At 40.4% G+C, this 23,480-nt stretch overlaps 1 protein-coding gene across 1 annotated transcript; it reads right to left on the bottom strand.

Annotated features, from left to right (window-relative positions):
• Window positions 1-646: 646 nt before the first annotated feature.
• LOC135250712 (delta-like protein 4) lies at window positions 647-10,626 on the bottom strand. Its single transcript, XM_064327308.1, has 11 exons — window positions 10,137-10,626; window positions 9,755-10,015; window positions 9,241-9,298; window positions 8,298-8,561; window positions 6,822-6,882; window positions 5,420-5,550; window positions 4,983-5,152; window positions 4,459-4,678; window positions 3,164-3,905; window positions 2,476-2,584; window positions 647-1,843 (listed from the first exon to the last, which is right to left on the bottom strand). Exons 1-11 carry the CDS (start codon window positions 10,188-10,190, stop codon window positions 1,838-1,840), a joined length of 2,076 nt encoding a protein of 691 aa, XP_064183378.1. The 5' UTR covers window positions 10,191-10,626; the 3' UTR covers window positions 647-1,837.
• Between the last annotated feature and the right edge of the window lie 12,854 nt (window positions 10,627-23,480).

Below are 23,480 nucleotides of genomic sequence, written 5' to 3' on the forward strand. Positions count from 1 at the left end.
GACAATGTAGGGGTGGGATATTGCCTCTCAGTAACCGAGCACTAACATTGACTGCCGTGGACAAGTGTTCGTTGACAGTGTTAAAAGCTTGGCATAGCTCAAGAAGCCATGATTTCTGTCATTTTGATTGATTCATGTTAGCATCCCCCATGCAACCTGGTTAGCAGGACTAGATTTTTGGCAGTTTGTTTTTAAATGGTCAATTATCGAATGCACTGAAGGTTATTTCTGTGTATGGTGCACAGTCTCAAATAACAGTGATCCCAATCCTTTTCCATTAATATTAAAAATGGATTATAATTCATACTAGTTTCAGTTGAATGTGTTATGCACTTTCAGTGTATCATAGCTGTTTTCTGTGGGCATTATTTAGTAAGATTACTTTGATTGATACAGATATTTAGGAAATATTATGTATTTCTACAAACCCTTATCTCTTCCCACAAAGACAAAAAACTGACCTCTGTATGATTGTGAGCACATGGTTTTGATAGAACAGCCACAGCATAGGTTGTGATTACTGTACTGTAAGTGACAAGTGAAAAATTGTATCCATGTATCCAGTAAGCCACTTCTCCAGAAAATAAGATTTAACTGAAGGAACCTTTACCATTTCCAAAAGCTAGATAAAGCGATCAGTCTCCAGTTATCTGATCATTCTCAACATTTAATAAGACCAACAAACAACAGTGTACCAGGAATGTTTTCATTGTTTAAAAAAATCAAAACAAAAAACAAAAATAAATTCATTTTTTTGCAGACATCAAATTAAAAACAGTTTGAAGGAATAACATGTACACTTCAGACATTTTTCCCTTATAAATATACATTATATACAAAATAATTTTATAAAACATAGAAAGATCAGTGCTTCATAATATTTAAATTAACTAGTGAAATGCTAATCTTAAAAAATAACATTATTGGTTCTGTAATTTCAGTACTAATTATAGGCAGTCCGTGGTATGATAGTCACTTTTAACTCTTCTTCTTTGTCTTTATTTATGGGCAGTGTTGCATAATAAGTAATTGTACTTAGTCTTGAATTCCACTGGCACTGCACTGTGTATTGTGGTCCCGTGGTTTTCTCTCGAAATCCCTTTTGAATAAAAAGAATCCCTTTCATTTCGGTTGTGCAAAGGATCCAAGACGAGTGGGGCACCAATTTAGCTCTTAAACCCATTTTTAAGGCTCTGTGATTTGGGCAGCATACAATCTTTATCAACGTTTGGAAAAAACAAAAGTCATTTTACACAGTCGACATGCATCTTAGACATTCTCCTAAAAATGAACCGTCTCCAGTATGTTTTTTTTTCTTCAAGAAATGTTTAGTTAGTTTTTTTTTTGTCCCAAATTGGAGAATTCAACTCATTTCCCTTTTATTCTTGCATAGCACTGGGAGGTGACTAGACTTGGTCAGATCCTCCCACAGTATTGTAAGCTGTCGCTTGCTCGGTGTTTCGCTGGTCGTCACGCCAAGGCGGGGCATCTTCTGAGGGAAACTCGTTTAGCTTTGCGGGGCATCTGCTCGCTGTCGTAGGTGCGCAGTTATCCTGTCGCTTCCCATCGCCGTGGGTCCGTCACATGACCACCCGAGGCGAAATGTCCAAGACGTCTTGCGTCTGACCCACGATTTAGTCACTCGTGAACATTCTAACTCCTGGTCAAAGGTCAAGTCCTATTGCATTCGCAGAGCAGATAACTGCTCCCTCCAGTTATCAAGTTTTAAAGAGCAGCATTTCCATTTAAATAAATCCCAGTCTCTTTTTATATTTGTAAACAGTCCAGAAGATATTCCTCCTTGGTAGTGTTTTTTTTTTTTCATATCTTCCACAGTTTATACCTAGAAAAGCGGAAAGGGAAATGTGTGAGATTCAAGATAACTGATAAGAATAAGGAAACCCTTGCATCCCATGATAACAAAAAATATACTGGTTATTATAGCTGGTTATTATAAATGTTATTTCTCTATACTGGCTATGCTTTCATATCCTTGTTTTTATTATTACAATCGTGACTTTATGAATTCCTTTCAGTACCACTGAGTTCAATCACAGGACAAAGACAAATTAAGAGAAATCAAAGGTTGCTAAGCTTACGTTATTCAGAAATGCACATGTCCATGAATACCTAGCCTACATAAAACATTGTTTTTTAAAATGTTTTCATTTCTATTTCTATTGTTACACATTATTACAACTAAGAAAAAAAGCCCTTAAGAATACAACTGCTTCAGAGTTTTTAAAAACTCATAGCATTTCTATTTAATTTATTAAATTGTCTGGTCTCATTTTTGAGTTGCCTGTAGATTTACATAAATAAATTATCATTATATCCATGAATATTCATTGTTCCACCAAAAATGCTGCAAGGACAGAATGCATGATTGCTGTTTCCTGTAAATGAGACAGTGTTAAATACCACAGGTTTAAGCATGCAGACAACAGGCAAAATGTAAAGAAAATCAGTGTTTACCTCAGTTGCTATGACACACTCATTCCTCTCCTCTGCTATTACAAACACAGACTGGTACATTGAATCTCTTGGGGAGCATATCGTTGATATCCTACACTCTGGCTTTTCACTGCAAACACAAATCACAAGGTTTTTAACATTAAAACACAGAAAAACACCACATGCAGTCCACCAATGCGAACAAAACAAGCTCATCCACACTTCAACAGTTGTCAAATTCACCACTCAAACAACTCAGGGGAATATGATATGCTTCCTAGAAAAGCTGACCATTTAAAAGAAAGGCCCAATCGGGAATGGCAAATGATCGGGCGAATCGGTATTTTGAAGAAAGTGAGACAATTAGAGAAGAAAACATTATGCATATAAGCATAAACACAGGTTAGAGTTTAAGGGGCTAAATGCCGTGTGGAAGATTTGGTTGGCTGATGATCCTACCAGCACCAGTGCTCTCTAAATCTGCGTCACTGAGGTCAAATGCGTAAGTGCGTGTGAGTCTGTGTCACAGCCAGCGCGGCACAGATAATATTACAAGGTAATTCCGCTCATTCAGTCATCATGATAAGTCACGGGAATGTAAGCTATATAATACAACGTATGCACCAAACATATTTCCCTTGTGAAGTCTAAGTTTTACATCCAGTAAGCAACCTGATTGAAAAATCTTGTAGAAAATTGTCCCCCTTACCTGTACATTCTACTCAGTGGTATTTTCTCTTCTAAACATTTTTCACAGTTGGGATTTTTGTCCTCTTGAGATGGATCATCTTTGAAGTCCTTGGAGGATTTGTAGTCCAAGTGGTAGTTGTTGTGTTTGTAGTTGGTTTTTTCTAGCGCACAATCCACCTCCAAGTCAACCTTCTTGTTGGTGTTCTTCAGCTGCGAGGCAGGTATCAGGTTGTCCTTCTGGAAGTCGGACAGGTTGTTCATGGTCTCCGAGTCCTGCTCCTCCTGACTCCTCTGCCGGTGCATGTAACGGAGGACGGTGGCCACCATGCAGAGGAGCATGATCAGGACCACCAGGCCCACGCCCAGGGACACGGCCGCCCAGTGGAAGGTGTCGCTGGGCTTGCCGCCGGAAGTGGGGCTGGGGGTGACGGGCAAAGGCACGTTGTAGAACTGGCAGAGGGGGCCGGTGTAGTGGGCGGGGCAGGCGCAGGTGAAGGACCGGTCCCCGCGGCCCCCGGCGGCGCAGGTCCCCCCGTGGAGGCAGGGCTGGGTGGCGCAGACGTCCAGGGGCGTGTCGCACTTGCGGCCGGTGAAGGCCGGGGGGCACACGCAGCTGAAGTCGTTGAAGCGGTCCACGCAGGTGGCGCCGTTGGCGCAGGGGTTCTGGGCGCACTCGTTGATGTTGATCTCGCAGTGCTGACCCGTGAAGCCGGTCCGACAGTGGCACATGCGCATGTTTCCATGGAGAATGCAGCGGCCGCCTAAGCAGGGGAAACCATAGATATCACACACACATAGATATGTTAGTCAGTCCATTGCATGACCAACACAACACAACCAACAGCATTAGAAATGCCAAGGGATCTCATTTAAAACAGAACAGAATGCTTATGCATTTGTTTCCGTAGAGACCCTAATTAGAAATTGTCGTGCATAAATATGGAGGAATAATGAACAGCAACAGTAACACAGAGAAGTAACACAAGTTGCCATTAGATAAAGAATGGTAAATAAAAACTAAACAAGTAAACAACAATGCCACATACTAGCATTTTTTGGATATTAATTCTAGGGTTAGTCATCAGGAATAATTGGTTCAGACCCATTTCTTGTTTTTGGGGAAAAACAGGTAGCAAATTTCAATAATGCTGCAGCTTTTAAGGCTGAGCACAGCTGAAATAGTCTTGTCTTCACTACAAGCAGAAGCAATTGTACAGCCTGGAAACCAGCAATTGTTTAAACTGTAGACAATGGGTCAGAGCTTCTATTTAATACCATTGTCAGAATGTCCTGGGAGAGGAATTTGTTGCGTACCATTGGCACATGGGAGAGACGTGCACTTGTCCACTTTCTTCTCACAGTTGAGCCCAGTGAATCCAGGGGGGCACTCACAGACGTATCTCCTCCCATTGTCCTTCTCATGGCACTTCCCATTGTGGAAGCAGGGTGAGTCGGCACAGGTCAGCAGGCTGTGCTCACAGTGCGGCCCCTCGAACCTTGGAGGGCACACGCACGCGTAGCCATTCTCTAGGTTCTGGAAAACAATCAGGCGGCCATTAAGAATAACCCCTTCCCCACGGTGAAACATCCTACGCAGGCTCACAGTTTATCAACTGTCATTGCCCTATTTGGGATATGCCCGTGAAATCGTGTTTAAATGAAGGGGCCGCATCACTTGACAGGGGCGCCTGTGCAGCGAGGCGATGCCGTGGCAGGAGGTCACTCGCTTACATTCTTTCACATCGGCGGAAAAAGGTTCGCGCAGATGAACGAAAAACAAAAACAGGAAATTCTGTTTGTGCTGTTGCCGTGGGAAACTGGAATCCTCCGGGGCTTACCATGCAACTCCCTCCATTCCGGCAGGGCTTGCTGTCACACTCCCTGACCTCCAGCTCGCAGTCCACCCCTGTGAACCCTGGCTGGCAGGCGCAGGTGTAGCTTCCCTGCCCCGTGTTCATGCAGGTAGCTCCGTTGCGACAGGGCTTGTGGTGGGTGCAGTAGTTCAGATCTGCTCGGACACACCAGCAGGGCACGTCAGAGGGCGTTTCACACAAGAGAAGCTAGACAGCTGTGGTGCTACTCTACTGTGGGTTTTCAAACACAACTACGATACACTACTAATCGTAACATCAGCATTCACTGGAAGTTGCGCACATGCATTACAGATCCCTCCTAAGTGTACAGTAGCATGCGGGTGCAGTGCTGCACACGTCCATGCTTTCCCCATGTGTTCCAGTGTGGTGGGGCATAGAGGCAAAGGGGACTGATACCTTACCCTGGTCACAGAGGAGTCCTCCCCAGCCTTCTTTGCAGTTGCACTGCCCGGGCTGCTCGCAGGTGCCATGTTGACAAGCCGAATGTTTCTCGCACTCATCACAGAAGGTTCCCTGCCAGCCCTTCCTGCACCTGCCAGAACAAACCACCACCCCATTACAGGCAATCAAAGGCACACTCTATTGCCCACATCCATAGCATCCCCAGTCCCTCCAATGCACTGATACAAGAGGGTTCAGTGCTTAAACTGCTAATTATAGTTCACTTTCTGTTGAATAATATATTTCAAGATCTTTACAGACGTTTCTGACAACTTGCTGCCTTTCACTTGCTGATATTTGGCCATTTGGTGTTTGTGGTCTAAAGCTTAAACACACGTTGACTCGCTCCAAAGTAGCTTTTAGTGACGTTATGCCTCCAGAGGGTGTACACGTGCAGATTATTCTACAAAGGTAGAATTTAATCCTATTGTGCATGCAACCTAAGAGGGAAATAAATGGCAGTACGATCGAAAACATTCATTTAAGTCTGTAATTGTTAATAAATGCAATAAAATGAATCAGTTCATAGGTACAATCCTTGGAAATATAACATTCCTGTGCAAACTGATTCTTGGAGTTACTTGAAACTTATTTTCTTGCTCTAGGCCACAATCCCTGAATTCCCCAACAGCAACCTTGGTAAAGCTGTCACATCCTCACAAATTTATGCAAATATCTAAAGTATCCTTCACTGTGCATAAAAACTGGCAATCAAAAATACGCAGTAAAACTTCAACAATATTTTTTTTAAACCCTGAAATTAAACTATCACTTGAAACCATTGCATTCCCAAAGTATGCAGAATGGTTCTCTAAAACATCTAGGGCTAGTTTCACAGTAGATTAAGCCTAGTCATAGACTAAATTCTATCTTGAATGGAGATTCTCCATACAAAACACAATTGAGTCCAGTACTAAGATTAATCTGTGTCAGTGAAATTAGCTCACAGTCTTTTAACATTGTTTCAATAAATCCTCAAATGCTTTTGAGTGAAGTTTCTATATATTCCCTGAGTGCTTTTTAAGAGACTTTCAAAGAAAGTGCACAGCTACAGACAGTATCTTGTATTTTACAGATTAAACAGAAAGAATCAAATGCAGATATAACAAGGTTGCATTTTAAGGGTTTATCCTCTAACTAGGTCAGCCCTTGTGGTGGACTGGAATGGTATTACAAGAATAATGCTGGTATATTGAAAAAGAAAATTCAAACCCAAGGAAAAGCAGACTATTGAACAAATAGATTGCCAAAGCAAGCAAAAAATTATTCAATGATCAAAAATGAATTTATGTGTTCATATTGACAGGACTCAACTACATTTGTTAATCCAGTGCTGAATTAACATTCACTTTATATACTTACACACACTCCCCTGGCTGGGAACAATTTCCATTTCCTTTGCTGCATCCTTCAAGACAGATTGCTATAATGTAAAAGACAACCAGACATTAGCTTCGCCTCCAAGCCACAAGTCATCCATACACATGCACTCAAAAAAAGGTTTGCTTACGTTTGGGTTATCATTACACTACTGAGCATACTAAACATTTATTTTTTAGAGGCTCTGGCTTTGCTGTCTTCGATTTATTTATTTGTATGACATCGTTATCCTTTTTCTATTTAAATGAAACGGAATCGAACCTGTTATCCAAGTATGCTAAGGAAGTCTGTTAATTTGCTACTGCCGTGTTGTGTTGTATGTGACATTGATTTTGCATGGTTACAAGGCTAGTGTTTAACGGCTGGTTAGCCCTGAGCAGATGCTTGCTCTCAAAAGCGGACAGCTGCTCCATTGTTGTTTGTAGGCTGTGCGAACCATATTTGCAGCTGCTGCGCTCCCACTCAACAATAGAGACCGCAATTTAGTGGCGCGTGGCGGATAATAATGCTGCGATTAACCCGGCGCGTGCTGCTCTTCTAATAGAACGCTAGCCTGGGATTAAGCAACCCCGCACGCGTTCAAAAAGGGAGGGAGAAACCTGAGAGATGGATGGAGGAGAGGGGAGGTTTCTCAAGCACTCATTTGCTAATTTATAGGTAAATAGTCCGGGTACTGAATAGCAAAAATGGGACGGCAGCGGCACAGCTTTTTTTGGTTTGCCCTGGCGCCACATTCAGAAACAACACATGGTAATTATAAATTAACCTGAAATTGAACATGTCTGCTGCAAGGACAAGGGCAGTACGTCGGTTTCCGGTTGTTTTCATTAAGGTAACAACAAGCATCGACTTAATTTCTGTACGACACAGTTTAACACAGCCAACATAAGCAATATATTTACAGTCCCAGAATTTGTGCCAAATATGATTTTAGTGTTACTCTAATCTATTAAGAATCTCTCGACCACGCAAATGTATGAAATTCTATGTACCTACCCAGCTACTCACATTGTACTAAAATCAAGGCTTTAAGATACATTACTGGACTCTCCGTAGCCCGAAGGAGACAGGTGGAACAATTTCACCACATCACTTCACCAGTGATAAACAGATATGCCGCGTGATATCTACGATTACTTTTGTAGCCTACGTTCTTGTGAATGAATAGTGGCCGCGTTATCACTGGCTTTCGTTTTACAACTCTGCATCTTGGATTAAGCGAGAAAAGCACAACTAAATGCTGCCATGCCCACGAAACCAGGACAGCTGTTGTAACGGTTTACGTCCAGTTTCCAGACATTGGAGGTGTCCACCACACTGTAACACGGCAGATATGTAAATAATCTAAATGCTGCACTGCCATCATGTTGAAATATATCAAACTTTTAAAGAAACGTAATGTTTTGAAGCAAACCCAAGTACTATTAGGCCAATAGATTGTTCTCTCCGGTTGCTTACGTTCTTGGCAGTATTCTCCCTTCCAGCCAGGAAGACAGGATATGTGCCCATCAGGGTTGCAGGTGTAGTGGCCAAAATGGTCGTCCCTGGGCGCGCACATGTTGGAACAACGTTCGCCGTAGTAATTTTCATTGCAGATGAACCGGTATGAATAGCTTAGCTCTGTCTGATTCCCGGTCTGAACATACCGAGACCACTCATCCCCTACTTCCAACTTTCTTTTGATGGCAAAATAGCTAATCAATAATTCGGTGTTGTTTCTTTCTGTAAAGAAGGGGACAAAATACAAACGAAATTAGAGGTGCATTTTCCAATGGCGTGCTGATTTTATTCCACTGGACATGGCTAACATATTTGTGGATGTCCATGAATGATTGGCATAAAGTGTTGAACAGCTTCTTAAACACATTTTCACTAGGATATTCGAATAACAGATGGTGAGCTGGTTGAATACCGGGTTTCATTTTGCTCCATATCAAAGCCCATAAGCCTTTCTTTCAAGTGCACAGTGTGCTGCGATTGAAATTTCCTCTTCCTTTATGTCAGCAAAACATTCTCAAACCATTATTCCCTTTCCAAAGGGCGGAACAGAAAAAGGTGTAAAATACAGGAAAGGCAGTCAGAAGGTTTTTGGCAAGGTTTAAATATTCTCACCAAAGACCAGCTCACTTTCCCACGCCAAAAATAAACTAGAGGAAGTGCAATTGTGTTGGAGTATAAGAATGAAAAAAGTGTTATGCAGCACATAACAACAAATAACGTGAATAGGTACTGATGAAATTCCAATTAATTTAACACTGAAGCTAAACTACTCAAAACGTAAATACACTTTGATGGTTGTATTAAGGCAATATAAGTAATTTATAACACTCCCCACGAACCTTGTTTATATGAACTATGGAGACATGTCACCCTCTGGTGGCGAAAAGTTTGCTGTACTTACCTACAGGTTGGTCTGCTGAGGGAGAATGCCAAGCTTCGATAATTAAAGAAAAAGAACCCTAAAAGAAGAGAAGTTAGAAATTACAAATTAATAAAAAAAATGTTTTTTTTTTTATTGTTTTTTTTTTAAAGTAACCCACAAAATAAACAAACGAATAAACATTCGAGTCTGTAAAACATAAATTGAAGCTCGGAATATGTAAAATATGATGTTTTGTAAAAAAAATAAAAAAAAATAATATATATATATATATATATATATATACACACATATATATATATACATATATATAAATATACATATTGTCGTTGTTTACTTTCAGACCTACCAATATAATTTCTGTGAACCGACTAGCTTTCCGTTGTTAACCAATTAAAAGCGCAGGCAACAATGTAACAATAAATAGACACGTATTTCAGAACAGATGCCAGTTATTCTTAAACTTAAAGTTATAGTTTGGCTTCATATTTAATTACTTATCGGTGAATTTAATCTCAAGCATCAGGTGTCTTACCGGCCATCCAAAGTTGATCGGCAGGCGAATAGGTTTGCTGAAACTGTCACCTTCCACAACACTGAACGAGTTCGTTCCCAGTACAGGAGTAATGACTGAGCCGAAGAGACAATCACCTGGTGATACCACAGCCTGGTAATTCTTCAGGCAAACTCGGAAAAAAGTCCTGCAGTCAGGTTTGCATGCATTGCCATTCTGCAGTAATCCTTTATTATTCTTAAAATCATGAAGATCCACCTCGAATACACCGGATCCCAAAACCTTAAGAAAAAATAAAGCATCGAGTAATACATCATTTTACATATAATGAAAACACAATCATAATGTATTTTTTGCCCAAACATTTCCCGGGATCCAGAATACAGAGGGCATTGCAATTTACCTGCGCTGATATCGTTATGCTAAATGCAATGCTAAAGGTGAACCAAGCTGCCATCCTTCCCGTTTCTCCTTGGCAGCTGTGCGTCGCCTTCAATATAACCTGTTCCGTTCAAGGCGCTCCTATTCCAAGTGGTCAAGATAAAATAAACGAAAAACTAAAAGTAAAAATATATCCTTCTTCGAGCTCGTTTGCAGAGCCCCTTCTCAGTAACTCCAAACCACGCGTAGGTTTTGAAAATCCTTGTTATCCAGCAATGCAGGTTGAAAATATATCAGGATCTGTATCCAGAGCTTGCTGCCCCCTTCGTTTCGTGCTTGTGCATACACTCCAATATGTTATTTCATTTGATGTGTCGATGCCACTCGTGTTTTTGCTCATTCAAAAACGCGCGTCTTTCCTTGTAGTGGCAATAGCTGCGCAGTGGAGATGCTGCTTGTCAGGCTTACTATTCGTAAATGGAGAATGTTTGTCGCCTCCCGCAGTTTATATACTTGCTTCGTGTCCGTGCTGCTCATTATATAAACTGTCCATCAGTAAACACCGCCCACTTTCCACCCCGCCTCCCCGACAACACAGTCATACCCAGATTTAATACCCCACCGCTATGCTGACCACCAAAGGAGAGAGACTGATTATTAACAAGCCGAGCATCTGTTGATATATTTGCAGCACACATGAGTGCATATATAAATGTATGTGTAGCTGTATGAACACACATATTCGCTAGCCATATTAATTCGATATTTCATTAAATTAATTTTAATAAAAATCACAGTCTTACTTTACGTCTCATTAATGTGTTTGGTCTTATCGCATTGCATTATTGATAGCTCACATGCACCGGGATCATATGAAAATTTCTGGTCCTTGAATTTATGAGTAACACTAGGTCTTTTTCAGGTATTGGCTTTTATTTCTTCCGATGAGGCAGGGAAGGAATATCAATATATATTAGAGCAAATTGCGCCATTTCTTATGTAATTCATTTACACATTATAATTTAGAAATTGCTATGGATAACTAATGCTCAATTTAGCTAATATTGCGAATACGTTTTGAAAGCAGGACAATTTTAAAACGTCCCCCCCCCCCCCTATTTTAATGTACTAAATTAAAATGAAAATAGCGCAATATTTCACACACATATCAAGCACGTGGGCTATGTGTACAAGACCTAAGGTTAACTTACTAAAAAGCAAACTAACACTGCTATTATGCATGTTTTGGCAGCGTGTCGGTGTAGGCTACTGGCCATGCTAATGTATTTCATATGCAGAGTGGATATCTTTCCAATTTGTAACATAGGTTTACAGCCAATTCTTGTTTGACTGGCTACACCGTGCGCCCCTGACGCTCACCCAAGCGATTGCCGCGTGCCTCTTATTGTTGGGTCGCGTGTCCCTCATTAAATCCAAGCACAGTGCCTCTTTCATGCGGCGTTTTACTTAAGATTGTAAAAGCGATGGGGGATAACTATTCAGCTGTATGATAATGAGGTCCAATCAGAATGATATGCTTCCGTAAAACTATAAACCCTAGAGTTAGCCTGTGGCTAACCGGGAATTTTAAGGACAGTGTGCAAAAACGCAACCGAAATGCGAAGTTGCTTTAGCTATTATACACACAATTTCCTTAATAACACAGCATAAAATGATTCTATGCTTATTTTATGTATTCAAGGTTAAAGCAGTTGTTACATTAAGGAGTTTTTACTGCTCTATTTAAGTAAAATACCTTAGGTAATACATGAATGATTAAATTACTAATCGCCTTCACAATTAGATCATTTTCAAGAAATGTAGGCTACTATTATTTACTGAACTATTTTTTATGTCGTATTTATATCAAAATTAACTATGTTATAATTTTGATTCCTTTTCATTGAGGTTTCATTTTTGTGGTCTGATGGGATTTTCTTTAATATAAATTTCCCAGATATAATTATTTAATCCACACACGTGTAAATATGTTATTGTATAACTATATCATTGCATACAATTCAGAATGAATGATTGTTGTTGAAGGTCATCTGTCAAAAAACAATCTGCATTAACCGATTATGTGGTTTACGGATTAAATGTTTTGAAATAATTCCGTTTGCTTTAAGGCAAGTAGATTGCGTTGAGTAGGCTAATTAGTCTCGTTTCAACAATGAGAACACAGGGATTCGTAGCATTTGACTTCTTGTTGATAAAAAACTACCTGGCAGCCTATTACCAGCGTTCAAGACCGAATCATTTGAAAACAAAAGCATCATTTCCAGGTTAAATTGGCGCGTGGTAAATAGTTAATTTAGCATAAAATTGTTTCTGCATTGAATCTGTGTTTTTCCTATTTTGGCCGTTTTATTTGTCTGCCTCCATCGCACGTGAATTTACCCCACCCACCACCTGGCGGAGGGTTGGGCTTCAGTGAGCTTTCTCCTGCCTTTCTTTAATTAAGAAGCAACCCATAAACGCCATTAACGTGTTACTTAAATGTCATGATAGTTATCTCATTTTATGAATAAGTGCAGCTGTTTATTAATTGTGTAAAAAATATTCTTTATGCAAATGTTTTATTCATATTTTCTTAAGACAGAAAAATCGTACGACAGGTTACAACACACTCAATATAGAATAAAAATAAATGTTACTGAATTGTTCCTCACCTGTTGCAGTCCAAGTTTTACTAACTCACAAAAGTGTGCTACTGCTATATAATAATTACACAAAGTTTTTGAGGTCAGCTGCTTGTGAATCAGTAGTAGAGGTGACTTCAGTTGCGAATTGTTTTGATTTCATTGGGGCGAAACCTGGATGAGAGGTCATGAAAGTAGCTTTTTCTATACGAAGCGCTGCCGTGTGGGTTATAATGTCTTTGTGCAAATTTTAAAATACACAGACATGAGCCTATACAGCAAATTATTTTAACGTATTTTATGCGATAGTAAGTGTAACACCAACATGATGAGCAATTTTGTGCTGGAATCAATTAAGAACGAATAGAATATTAACGGTAAAATATTTACGTCGATTCATATAATGTTGACCATTATGTCATGACGCTTCAGTGCCTATGTTTACCATTTTAACGACCGCGATGGTAAAAGAAGAGGCTAGCTTGCGCGCAGCTGTGCATCATGCCCGTGCTTATCGATGTGCGACCGACGCGTGCTGACATGCTGAATGGAGATGCCACGCGTCTGAGCCGTGGGGAGCCAAGGATAGATACTCCGATAAAATTGACAGGCCTTTTCTTTTCATCACACATTAAGCCTGAAATCGCAGAATCGTTTTGAATCCTCAGCACGGTCAATTCGTTTACGGATTAATCGAACGTATTTAAAAACAATTTTGAATTACAATACAGTGAACTGCCAAGCTTATCCTATGTTATTTAACAAATGACTCTCTCATTTCTTAGATCATCCAGTATACTGACAAGGGAAATATTTCGGGGAAATATTTGTCATTTTGTGCTCTGTCTGCCATAAGGTTATGCGTTTCAGCGGTTGTTCATGTTTCAAGTTTCGAGTATCAGATTACAAGTTTAAAAATATATCTTTATGTTATCAAAACTCTGAAACACTGAACCTGGATCTAGAAGAATCAGATAAGGAGCAGCATAGCAGATAAAATGAGAAATGCAGGGCACTAAGATAACAGAAGCATTGACAACAGAAGCATTGAATTGAATCCTAGATGACAGCCATAACTTTCACCAGATGCTGACTACACTTTATAGCACATGAAACCTTCATGCTTATGGGGTGGGAGATTATTCATAAACATTCTTTGTGTACATGGTTGCCAATAATGAATGTTGATGTGTTTTTATTGCTATGTCATTGCTGCAAGATTCAATGTTCTATTACATATTCAAAAACTGTATTTATGTGAGTTATAGGGTAAACCAATCGCCCCTTTGCTCACATGAAAGTGCAGGTGGTGTCAGTGAGAATGGAACTAAAATGAGGAAGCAGCAATGAGCCGGTACTGTCATGGCAGCCTGATTTACAGCGTATGTAAAAGAGGGAAAGGCATTGAGGACACGTCACCCCAGCAGATCGCAAGGTATTTGGAAACAGAACTATCCCAGATGACATCATCTGTAGCTCCCAGCCCCCCCCCCCCCCCCCCCCCTTCTAAATGTTGGGTCTGAGAGTGTCGCTGGATGGTGGTTCAGTTGTGCACTGAGACAATGGTCTATTTCCTTCAAACGGTCGTTGTGAGTAATATGGCGGTCCGGCCTCCCAGAGGCTCTTATCTAGACTCTTTCCCACCATTCACTCTGGCACTCAGGTCGTCCAATGGGAAGTGCCAGTGAAAGCCCTTAAACTGAGACCCTGTGCTGGGGCACAGAGGGAAGGGAACGCCATGACCGTCTCCCAGCCTCGTGCACTCGCACACATCAGCTGAGGGAATGGAAACATGCAGGTCGCATTGGTGCTCCTGCTGACTTCCCTGCCATGTGCGCTATCCTGCAGCAATAACAGTCATTATAGTCATCACCATCATCATCATTATCACAGTAAAAATAGTCACAATTATGTTAATGGCTGGAATATGGGGGTTTGGGGGGGAGGAGGGGCTTCAGTCAAAATTATGTGAAATCTTTGTGAAAAGGACTGTGTGCTTACTTTGCATGCAGCTATCAGATAGCAGTGTAGGTGGCATATACAACTAAAATTCATAAATCTTACATACTTACATATTGCCCTTACCAGGTGGCATCTGTGTCAAGCAACTGTCTGACAGTTGGTCAGTCTCAGTATCTTTAAGCTGTACATCCATAACTTTTTGCATACTGTTAGCAGAACTGGCCTCACAACAGCTGCTAAATTATTTTCAGTGTATGCAGATAAGAACCACAGGTGTCTTCTATCTTATTATAAAGATATATTCATATAATTTGGTAGCCTAGCACAAGATTAGCATCTGCACCATGCTCATTTTTCGTTGCAGTAAATATAATTACAACATAAGGCATTCATTGCTGGTACATCTTTAAAGAGTAAGATTATTTCTGTTATTTTACTGTAAAAGATGCTGAAAAGTTATAGCCTCTTTCAATCATTGGAAAAGACAGTGTTGTTGTGGATCATTCTATAAGGAGCGTGTTCCTTGCAAGAGTAAAGACTCTTTGGTTTGTGGCAATATTTTGTGTAACCTGAGTAATCCAATTACTCATCATTGCAATTTGTCTTAAGTACTCATGAAAGCCTTTACCTGCCTTGTTGCAATGTTTTGCAGATTTGTATTACAGAAACAAAAATGAACCACTTACTGATGGCCACACGAACACAAACATGCATACACACACACACACACACACACACCCACAAACCTGTACACACATGTATAATTTATGGGGATGTAAATGAATACCTTCCTTTCACAACTGGCTTCAAAGGTGCTCCTCTGTAGTTACCTTAGCCCCACTACAACTTTTAAATCCCCCACGGACACCATTAGCCTTAAAATGTGTGCCATCCACCCATTGCTGGAACAGCATCCAAATGAAAAAGCATTGGCTCTTCATCATGCAGAATATTGGTACAGATATCCTGTTTTCCCATGATACACCACATTTACAAAATAGTAATTGAATATCATTGGATTTTAGTGCAGAAGACAACTCACTACCTGCTAAAATTATAATTAATTAAAAAAAATAATGGCATAGATACAAAAGAAAAACAACTATTGAGCTATTTACATTTGTGATTATTTGTCATGATTTTATTATAATTTGTTTTTGGTATGCTTCTGTTACAATAAAGATCTGATTTCAAGGCCCAAGGCCTGTGTTTTATTGAAAATGAGGAATGGAAGACAGGGATTGAGTCTTTGTGAGCCTGTGTTCCTTACACAGGATTTATTTTCTGAATCTCCTCTCCTCTATCTTTCAGAAAGAGGACTGCATGTTCTTCTGTTTGGCATTTGTTGTTCCAACTTCATATCTGGATGTGTTTAAGGAAATCAGTCTCGCACCTGCCCCAACAGTGAGACTAAGCTCATTGTGCCCTATCACTGCAGTCTCCCCATCATTTCCAGCTTATGACGTAGCCAGAGCTTACGCTAGTGATGTCTAAGCTGTTGTGCTTTGAATTACTATATCATGAAGGAGCCCTTGTGTCTTTATGCTAAAGGAAAAAAGTGTCTAATATGGAAGGGAATTAAGCAGAAAATTTACCATTTGACTTGACTTGGCTTCGGGATTGCTTGCACTTTGTCTTTGTGGATAAAGCAGAGTGCACTGATATTTATTCTCACTGCCAAAATTTTGCTACAACATCTGCCACTGGACACCCCAGCAGGAGGAAGTCAATGAAAATGATCAATGGTTTGGTCTCAACTCTCAAGAGATAATTTAGGGCAGTGTTTTGCTTAATTCCAGATCAAATTATTTGGACACTTTCATATGATCTAGAACTGGCCATTTGATTATTATAGAGGACATGGTAAACATATTGTGAATCATTGCATTTTGTCAGATTAACTTTATTTTGCTTATTGTTAATACAACTTTGTTATATCTGACAAGTGATCCAGTTTTGTGGCCATCTTTCATCTGAAAGAGCAGTTTGTGGGTATCCTCTCATGTGATCTATTGTTTTAGTTACGATATTGTCTTGAGTTGTCATCGTTGAATATATTGTTTTATATATACTGTAATATATTCCTGATTTGGCATATCTCATTGTCGTTGTAACTTTACATATTTATATTTACTTGCAGCTGTCTTTTACATATTTTCTCTTTCATGAATTTTTGCCTTTTAAAATTCAGAATCAAGCCTGAAATAATACGCCATAATAGCCACCACCCCGGGGACTATTTACCCTTGGCCAACGCAAACAATAGCCTAACTGCTTCTTTTCATATACAGGCCTTGTGTAAACATGCCCTTGGAAACTAGACATTGCCCCTCCATTATTCCATCTGCAGCCCTTTATTGCTTTTCATTACTCTTCGTGGCAGTGTTTTGTAAAGCGGCTTTATAATTGTTCTCCCATTTTTTAGGCTTGGATCTGAAATCCTTAAAAATAACATTTTGATTGGGAAATGAGGACTGAAGGGACTGTTGCAGAGACGGTGTTTGTATCAGGGTAGTCCGTATCCGTGTTGGATATAACACTGAGGCTTTCAAGCAGACCCACGGTATTATTATCACTAATGGTTACGGTGGCACAATATTATCTTTGCCTTGCTGTTGACATTGCTTTTCCTTGCAATATTACCCTCTTTGGCCCTTGAGATGATTTGGGTGCCATGCAGTTTTCCGACAGCAGATTTTCCTTCTGTTCGAACTCACAATTGCCTTTTAGGAAAACTGAAACATGGACCATAGTAAAGTGGTAATCTAATCACATGGTACTGTAGATTTCCCTGTCATCTAAGACACATTTGGAAGAGAGTAGTTTCAGCCAAACTAATTGCCTTGGTTTGCAATGAGGCTGCACTCCCACTTACCCTGACCCCTTAGGCTTCCCTTGTTACAGTTGTCTACATTCTCATTGGTAATGAATACGTACACCCATTGGACATGACTTTGTCTACCTGTCCATCTATCGTAGTCTGTGTGTTGATCTGCCTATCACATCTACGTGCTTTCACATGGCCTTCTTCAAAGTTGTTCTTGTTTCGTGGGGAAGACCAGGCAAAACCATGGAAAATCTCGTTTGGGGTCTGTGATGGCCTCAAAAATAATAGCTCAAAGTGCCATGAAAACAAATATAGTGGCACTGTCTGTACTATGCCAACAAAGTTCACTGTTGTTAAGAATTACGTTTGTTTCAGAACTCTCCTGTCACAAAGTTCATGTGCCCCGTCATTTAGTTGTCATGGAATCAGAAAATCTATCATTATGACAACCTGGGGTAGGTCGGACGTCACAGCTGTGTTGGAATAGATTTACTGATTTATTTACTGTAAATTAAGCCGTTGAAGTCCTACACTGAGTATTGTTTTTTTAACATGTTATTTGATCCTATTATTTTTATGGCATTGAAGAGAATCTTTTCATCGTTATATTATCATATACATCTTCTGTTAATTTAGTTATAGAAATTATTAACATTTATTTAGGGCAGTTTTATTTGAACAGGTTAAGGCTGATCCTTTGGTTTTTACTCAGTAGTACCAGTATATGTGTTTCTGGTTCCAAGTTTTGAATTTCTAATTTGTTTCAATACTGTCAATGTGCTTATCTGCTGTCTGTGCATGCTAGTGTACTAGTGTTGAGTACAGGTTGTTTGAAGTACAGTAGACATATACAGGGCTGTAGCAGCTCTATGGCTGCTCAGTTTAATTTATTTTGGCAAATGCAAACATCTTACTTAAAGCATAGTTTTTAAAATATGGTATATATGGAGCCTTCACCCTTGCCATACTACCACTGATGTTTAATAATATGATAAATGTGTATCTGTCCAAAAGCCTGGTTTTGTCTATATTCAACAAATATTTGTCATCCCTTATCACTGGGAATTGATAGCCCTCAATAATTAGCCAAAATTTTTTGTTCCGACTAAAAGTTTGGTTTCTATTAGACTGACAACTGTAACCAGGCGTGTTTGGATCTATGTCGCTTTGAGTCACGCACACCCTGTTAGACTGTCGGGACTTTTTTTCTGCATCAGTCCATTCTGCTTACTATATTTCCTGTATCCCTGGTTGGGGTCTTTGGTGTAGTGTGAGGACACAGGCAGTGGCCATTTCCCCTCTGGTGTCTACAGGTTTCCCATTGCTCCCTGTGTCCCACATGGCAATGTACTCCCAGATCAACGGGCAGCAGGTCACAGTTGGGCTACATGGCATTACGGTTGTTTGCAGTTGAATTCCTTGTTTCACTAAGCACCCTCTAAGTCTTTGTACTCATGGAAAACTATAATTCTTTAGTGAGAACAGTGTAAACACCCTTTTAGGACACCAAAGCATCTATTGTTGTGAGTGTTGTGTAAAATATGCCCTGGAGTCATAATGTTTGTACTGAAGCTCCAAATGGAACAGAAGAATCCTGTAGGCTTTTTAAAATGCATTCCTGTGTTTATCATTTTTATATGTTAAAAAAGAAATGTATTTGATACAATGTATTTTTTCAGTAGATATTTTTATCCAGAACAACTCTCAACGCTTATATATTGGAATGTACTGTATATCTTCCATATATACCACTGACTATTTACAGAAGCCTCAGTTCTCTCAGATCAAATATCTTCCTTAAGATTTCAGTACCAGTGTCCTGGTTGAGATTTGAACCTATAACCTTCTCTATATGGCCTGTTCCACACACTGCTGTGCTACCATTCATGTTTTTATTGAATTATTAAAATTGAATCAAAAGCGTGAATTTCTGAGGACAGGGCACCTTCAACGCCGTTTTTGTTCATGTAAATATTAACTGGAACTGATCTCTTTCTGATGACTTGAGCTCTCTGTTGTATCAACTGTTGCTGTGAATTGCCTCAGGGATGATGTAAGTGTGTCCTGGTTTCACAGTTGTGCTACTGGATCCATTGTAACTGGTATTTTGTACAATTTTCTGGGCTACAGTTCAAACATGTTATTTTCTTCCCTGCCATCCCCAATATGAACTAACTGGCTAATTCAACAACTATGATTGCTTTACCAGTATTTAAGCCAGGGCACGGTGAGTCTCACGCTTATATCTGGGCAACAGAAGAGACAAAGCATTATTACTGTATCAGTTAAATTTGATCGTGGAGGATAATATGTCTTATTTTCTACTGTACCACTGGAGTTAAATAACATACCAAAATATCATGAGTAATTTGAAATGGATCCACCAAGAACAAACAACTTGTTTGTTGTAATTGGACAGGTCACTTCATAGACCTAGGAAACAGAAGCTTACTCAAGAGTTTTCTGCAGGAATGGAAAACTGCTCCATGTATGCTTCTCCAGCTCCAGGATAAGGGATGGACCATGAGTGCTGGGCACTGGGCATGTGCAATGGGAAATTGGTTACTGTGGTAGCAGATGGCCTCTTTTTTTTGTAAAAAAAAAAAAAACCCGCCCCCATTTAGAGCCACATGAGTTTAGCACTTCTTAATGGTGTATTTGATCTCTGAGCCACAATCTGTCCCCGGGAATCAATAGCTTTTGATATGCGCTGCCAGCAGGTCTTAGGGAAGCATATTGCTCCATCCTGAGAGGGATCACCTGTTAGACGGGTTACAGGCCTGTGTTCTGTTTGCATTCGCCTGTGCACTTTATTACCCCCCAATCACGACTGTTTGATGTACAGCTGCTCTCTGTTGTAAAATTGTTGTAAATCTTGCTGCAGGTGAGAGTTCTCAGTATTTCTGCACCCGTTTCTTCTTTCAAGGACAGCAGGTTAAAGCAATAAATAGCATGCCAGTCTGCCATGCATTTTAGAGTTGGAAAAATATATTTTTGTCCTATCGAAAGTGAGTGATGGGGAATTCAATACTTTAATCTCTCCCATCTTTCCACTTGGTGCCAGGGATCTGCAGCCTTTATGGTGCTAGTCAAGACTGTGTACTGTACATTACTGCCACTATGGTTCCATCTTAGTCTCCCAGAGGAAAGGAACAAGTCCAGGTTACGGTACTGCCATAGCCCAGGGGCTAACTGACCATTGTTACAGTGGACTCATTATGTCACTTTCAGGTGAATGTGAGTACTGTAAACTGTCCCCTCAAGTAATTTTATCAAGCAGTTGCTTTTGTGTATATAGATCTCTAGCACTGACAAACAGCTGGTCCGTAAGAGTTTGGATCTGATAGCATAAGAGTCAACAGTGGGATATGAGGATGTGGCTGTCAGATGTTCTGGGATGGATCTGGAATGGTAGTCTGCCTGGGAGGCGTACCAAGCCAAACTTGGGCCGCGGCCATACTGATTTATATAAGCTGAAGTGATATTTATGTAAGTTATTAATCCATATGAAATGACTAATGACTATATCCTAAACTATGCCTCAGCCCACTGCTTAGTTGTTCTAAATATTGTTTATCATTTCTAATTTATTACGTTGCGAAAATTAAGTCCTACTTAAAATGGGATATCTGTGCCATCATCTGAGTGTGGGCAGGCCTTTGATCAATTTCAGAGTTTAAAGGGTTTTTTAAAAAGTGTCATCCTAGCTTTGTAATGCTCATGTCAAATATAAAAGAATGCTTCTGGAACTTTCCTACAGCCGTCTTCTTGCATGTTTACAAAACAGCGACATACCAGCAGCCTCCCACCCTTATGGCAGAGCACAGACAACATGAACTGCTTAACGTGTTTAAAGCTCTGTTCCAGATTGAGGTGACGTTGACCTGGAAGGGACCGGCCCGACGATGTAATAGAACTACACTCCCTTATTTTTTCAATCTTTCAGCTGCTGTAAGACCCTGCCGGGAATTAGTCATGAATCTGGATGAGCTTTTTCTACTTCTTTGTCCTCTCACTTTTTTGTCTTGTACTTGTTTAAATTAAAACTTTGTTTAGGTTTTTATGCAACTGAGAGTCTGATTGATACGTATTATGTAATTAACAATGTTAGATTACGTTTTTGACAGACAAGCAAAAGGAACTGACTGTGGGGACATGCATAGATTATTTACACCTTTTTTGCTTGTGAATTTAACTTTTACATTGCTTTTAAACTTTTATTTGTAGTCAAAGGCATTCTGTACATTATGATCTTTAAAAAAGGCACGTGACACTATACATTTCCACATGTCTTTGTCGCTTGGCACCTCTGGTCCACAGCCCCTCCATCCGGCGGTTATGGAGCATGCTCCTGGAACTAGGCCTAAAATTAGTCTGGGTAATCTGTTTTACAGATACACTGGATTTTCAGCCATCTGTAGGATGATGGTCAACAGCCAGTTCAACAAGTGAGAAATACATCCACGGAGCCATGTGAGAAAAGGCCTTGGCATTTCCTGCCCCCCCCCCCTCCCCATGTGCAGCTTGCTGTACAGACGCCTGTCCCATGCCTTTACGGCTTCTGAGGTTATGAAAACCCAGCCCCCTTTACACGTTGAAGAAGGAGTACTGCAACGCTGTAGATGTAATCAAACTGGAGTCATTGAATTGTGGCTCCTTAGTGTTTCACCTGATGATCTGATATGGCGTTAATTTTAAAGAGGATGTGCGTTTAATCATGCACTGAACCACATTTTTTTTTTGAAGGGGTAAAACAATACCAATATGACAGCTGAATTAACTTGATTTAGCCTGAACCAAACCTCTACAAGGAAATGGAAATGGTGTTGTTGCATATCCCCTCCCCCAGAAAGAAGAACTCTGCTTGAGGCTATTCAAATGCAAACTTGCACTAGTCATTCCTTGGTCTCTGATTATTGGCCAGGTGTGCTGATGAAGACTATTCTGGCAGATCATATTAAACAGATTACAAGTATCTGAGGGAAATGTCAAGAGCAAGTTCCCGCTTTGTTTGTTTAAAAACAGACTTTCCTCTGGCTTTAATAGGAAACATCAGACACTGGCTTATTTTCCCATTTTGACATTTTGATGGCAACTGCAGCACAATTAGAATGAAATATTAGTGTTGCTTTCAATAAAGATCTATTCACCACAATAGGTAAATACTGTACCTTATTTAAGTTTCTTGCAATGCTACAGAGAAGTTTGATTTTGCTCCTGTTCCAGCTCAGATGATGAATGTGTCTCTCTATACTGTATAGTCTGGGCTTGATACAGACACAGTCAAGATACAAACAGGCATTATTACTAATATTCGCAGCTGGTAAAGGTAGCGCTTTTCCCTGGATGGTAAAAAAGCAGCATGAGCTGAGAAAAGCGTCAATCACCCTCATGTGCTTGGGGATTGGGGGTGGGTACAGGGTGTGACAGCTGCCCCTGGAGCCGCTGTCCCGTGGTGGCGCTCCCCCCGAAACCCCAGCAGACAGATTCATCTGCGGAAACAACAGGGGCGTGGCACAGGATGTCACTCCTGTCACTCCGTGACAGATTGCGAGGGCCCGGCCTGTGCGATTCTGAAGGCGAAACATTGATCACGTGAGACGTGGCTGTCACTTGTAACATGCAGCGATTCCAGACTTTGGCACCTCTTCACCGCCCCCCCAAAAAGTCACTTTGTCACTTAGGGCATCTGTCACGTGTAGGCACTGTCACATCCCATTTACGCAAAAGTGCTTCTTTTTGTGTATCGCATGGGATTAAAATGTCCAATGTGTTTAGCCGGCCTTGCATCAACCTCCCCTCCCCGCCCAGCCCCCACTGCTGCCTGATGGGGCCAATAAACAGGTGTTCACCCAAGTTTTGGAAGTCTGCTCGCATCTGCTACTATTTGTGTGATACATGAAGGACAAGCAGATGAAAGCTGCACACATTTTAT

The sequence above is a fragment of the Anguilla rostrata genome, chromosome 1 (genome assembly GCF_018555375.3).
Source record: "Anguilla rostrata isolate EN2019 chromosome 1, ASM1855537v3, whole genome shotgun sequence".
In the NCBI taxonomy this organism is placed as follows: Eukaryota; Metazoa; Chordata; class Actinopteri; order Anguilliformes; family Anguillidae; genus Anguilla; species Anguilla rostrata.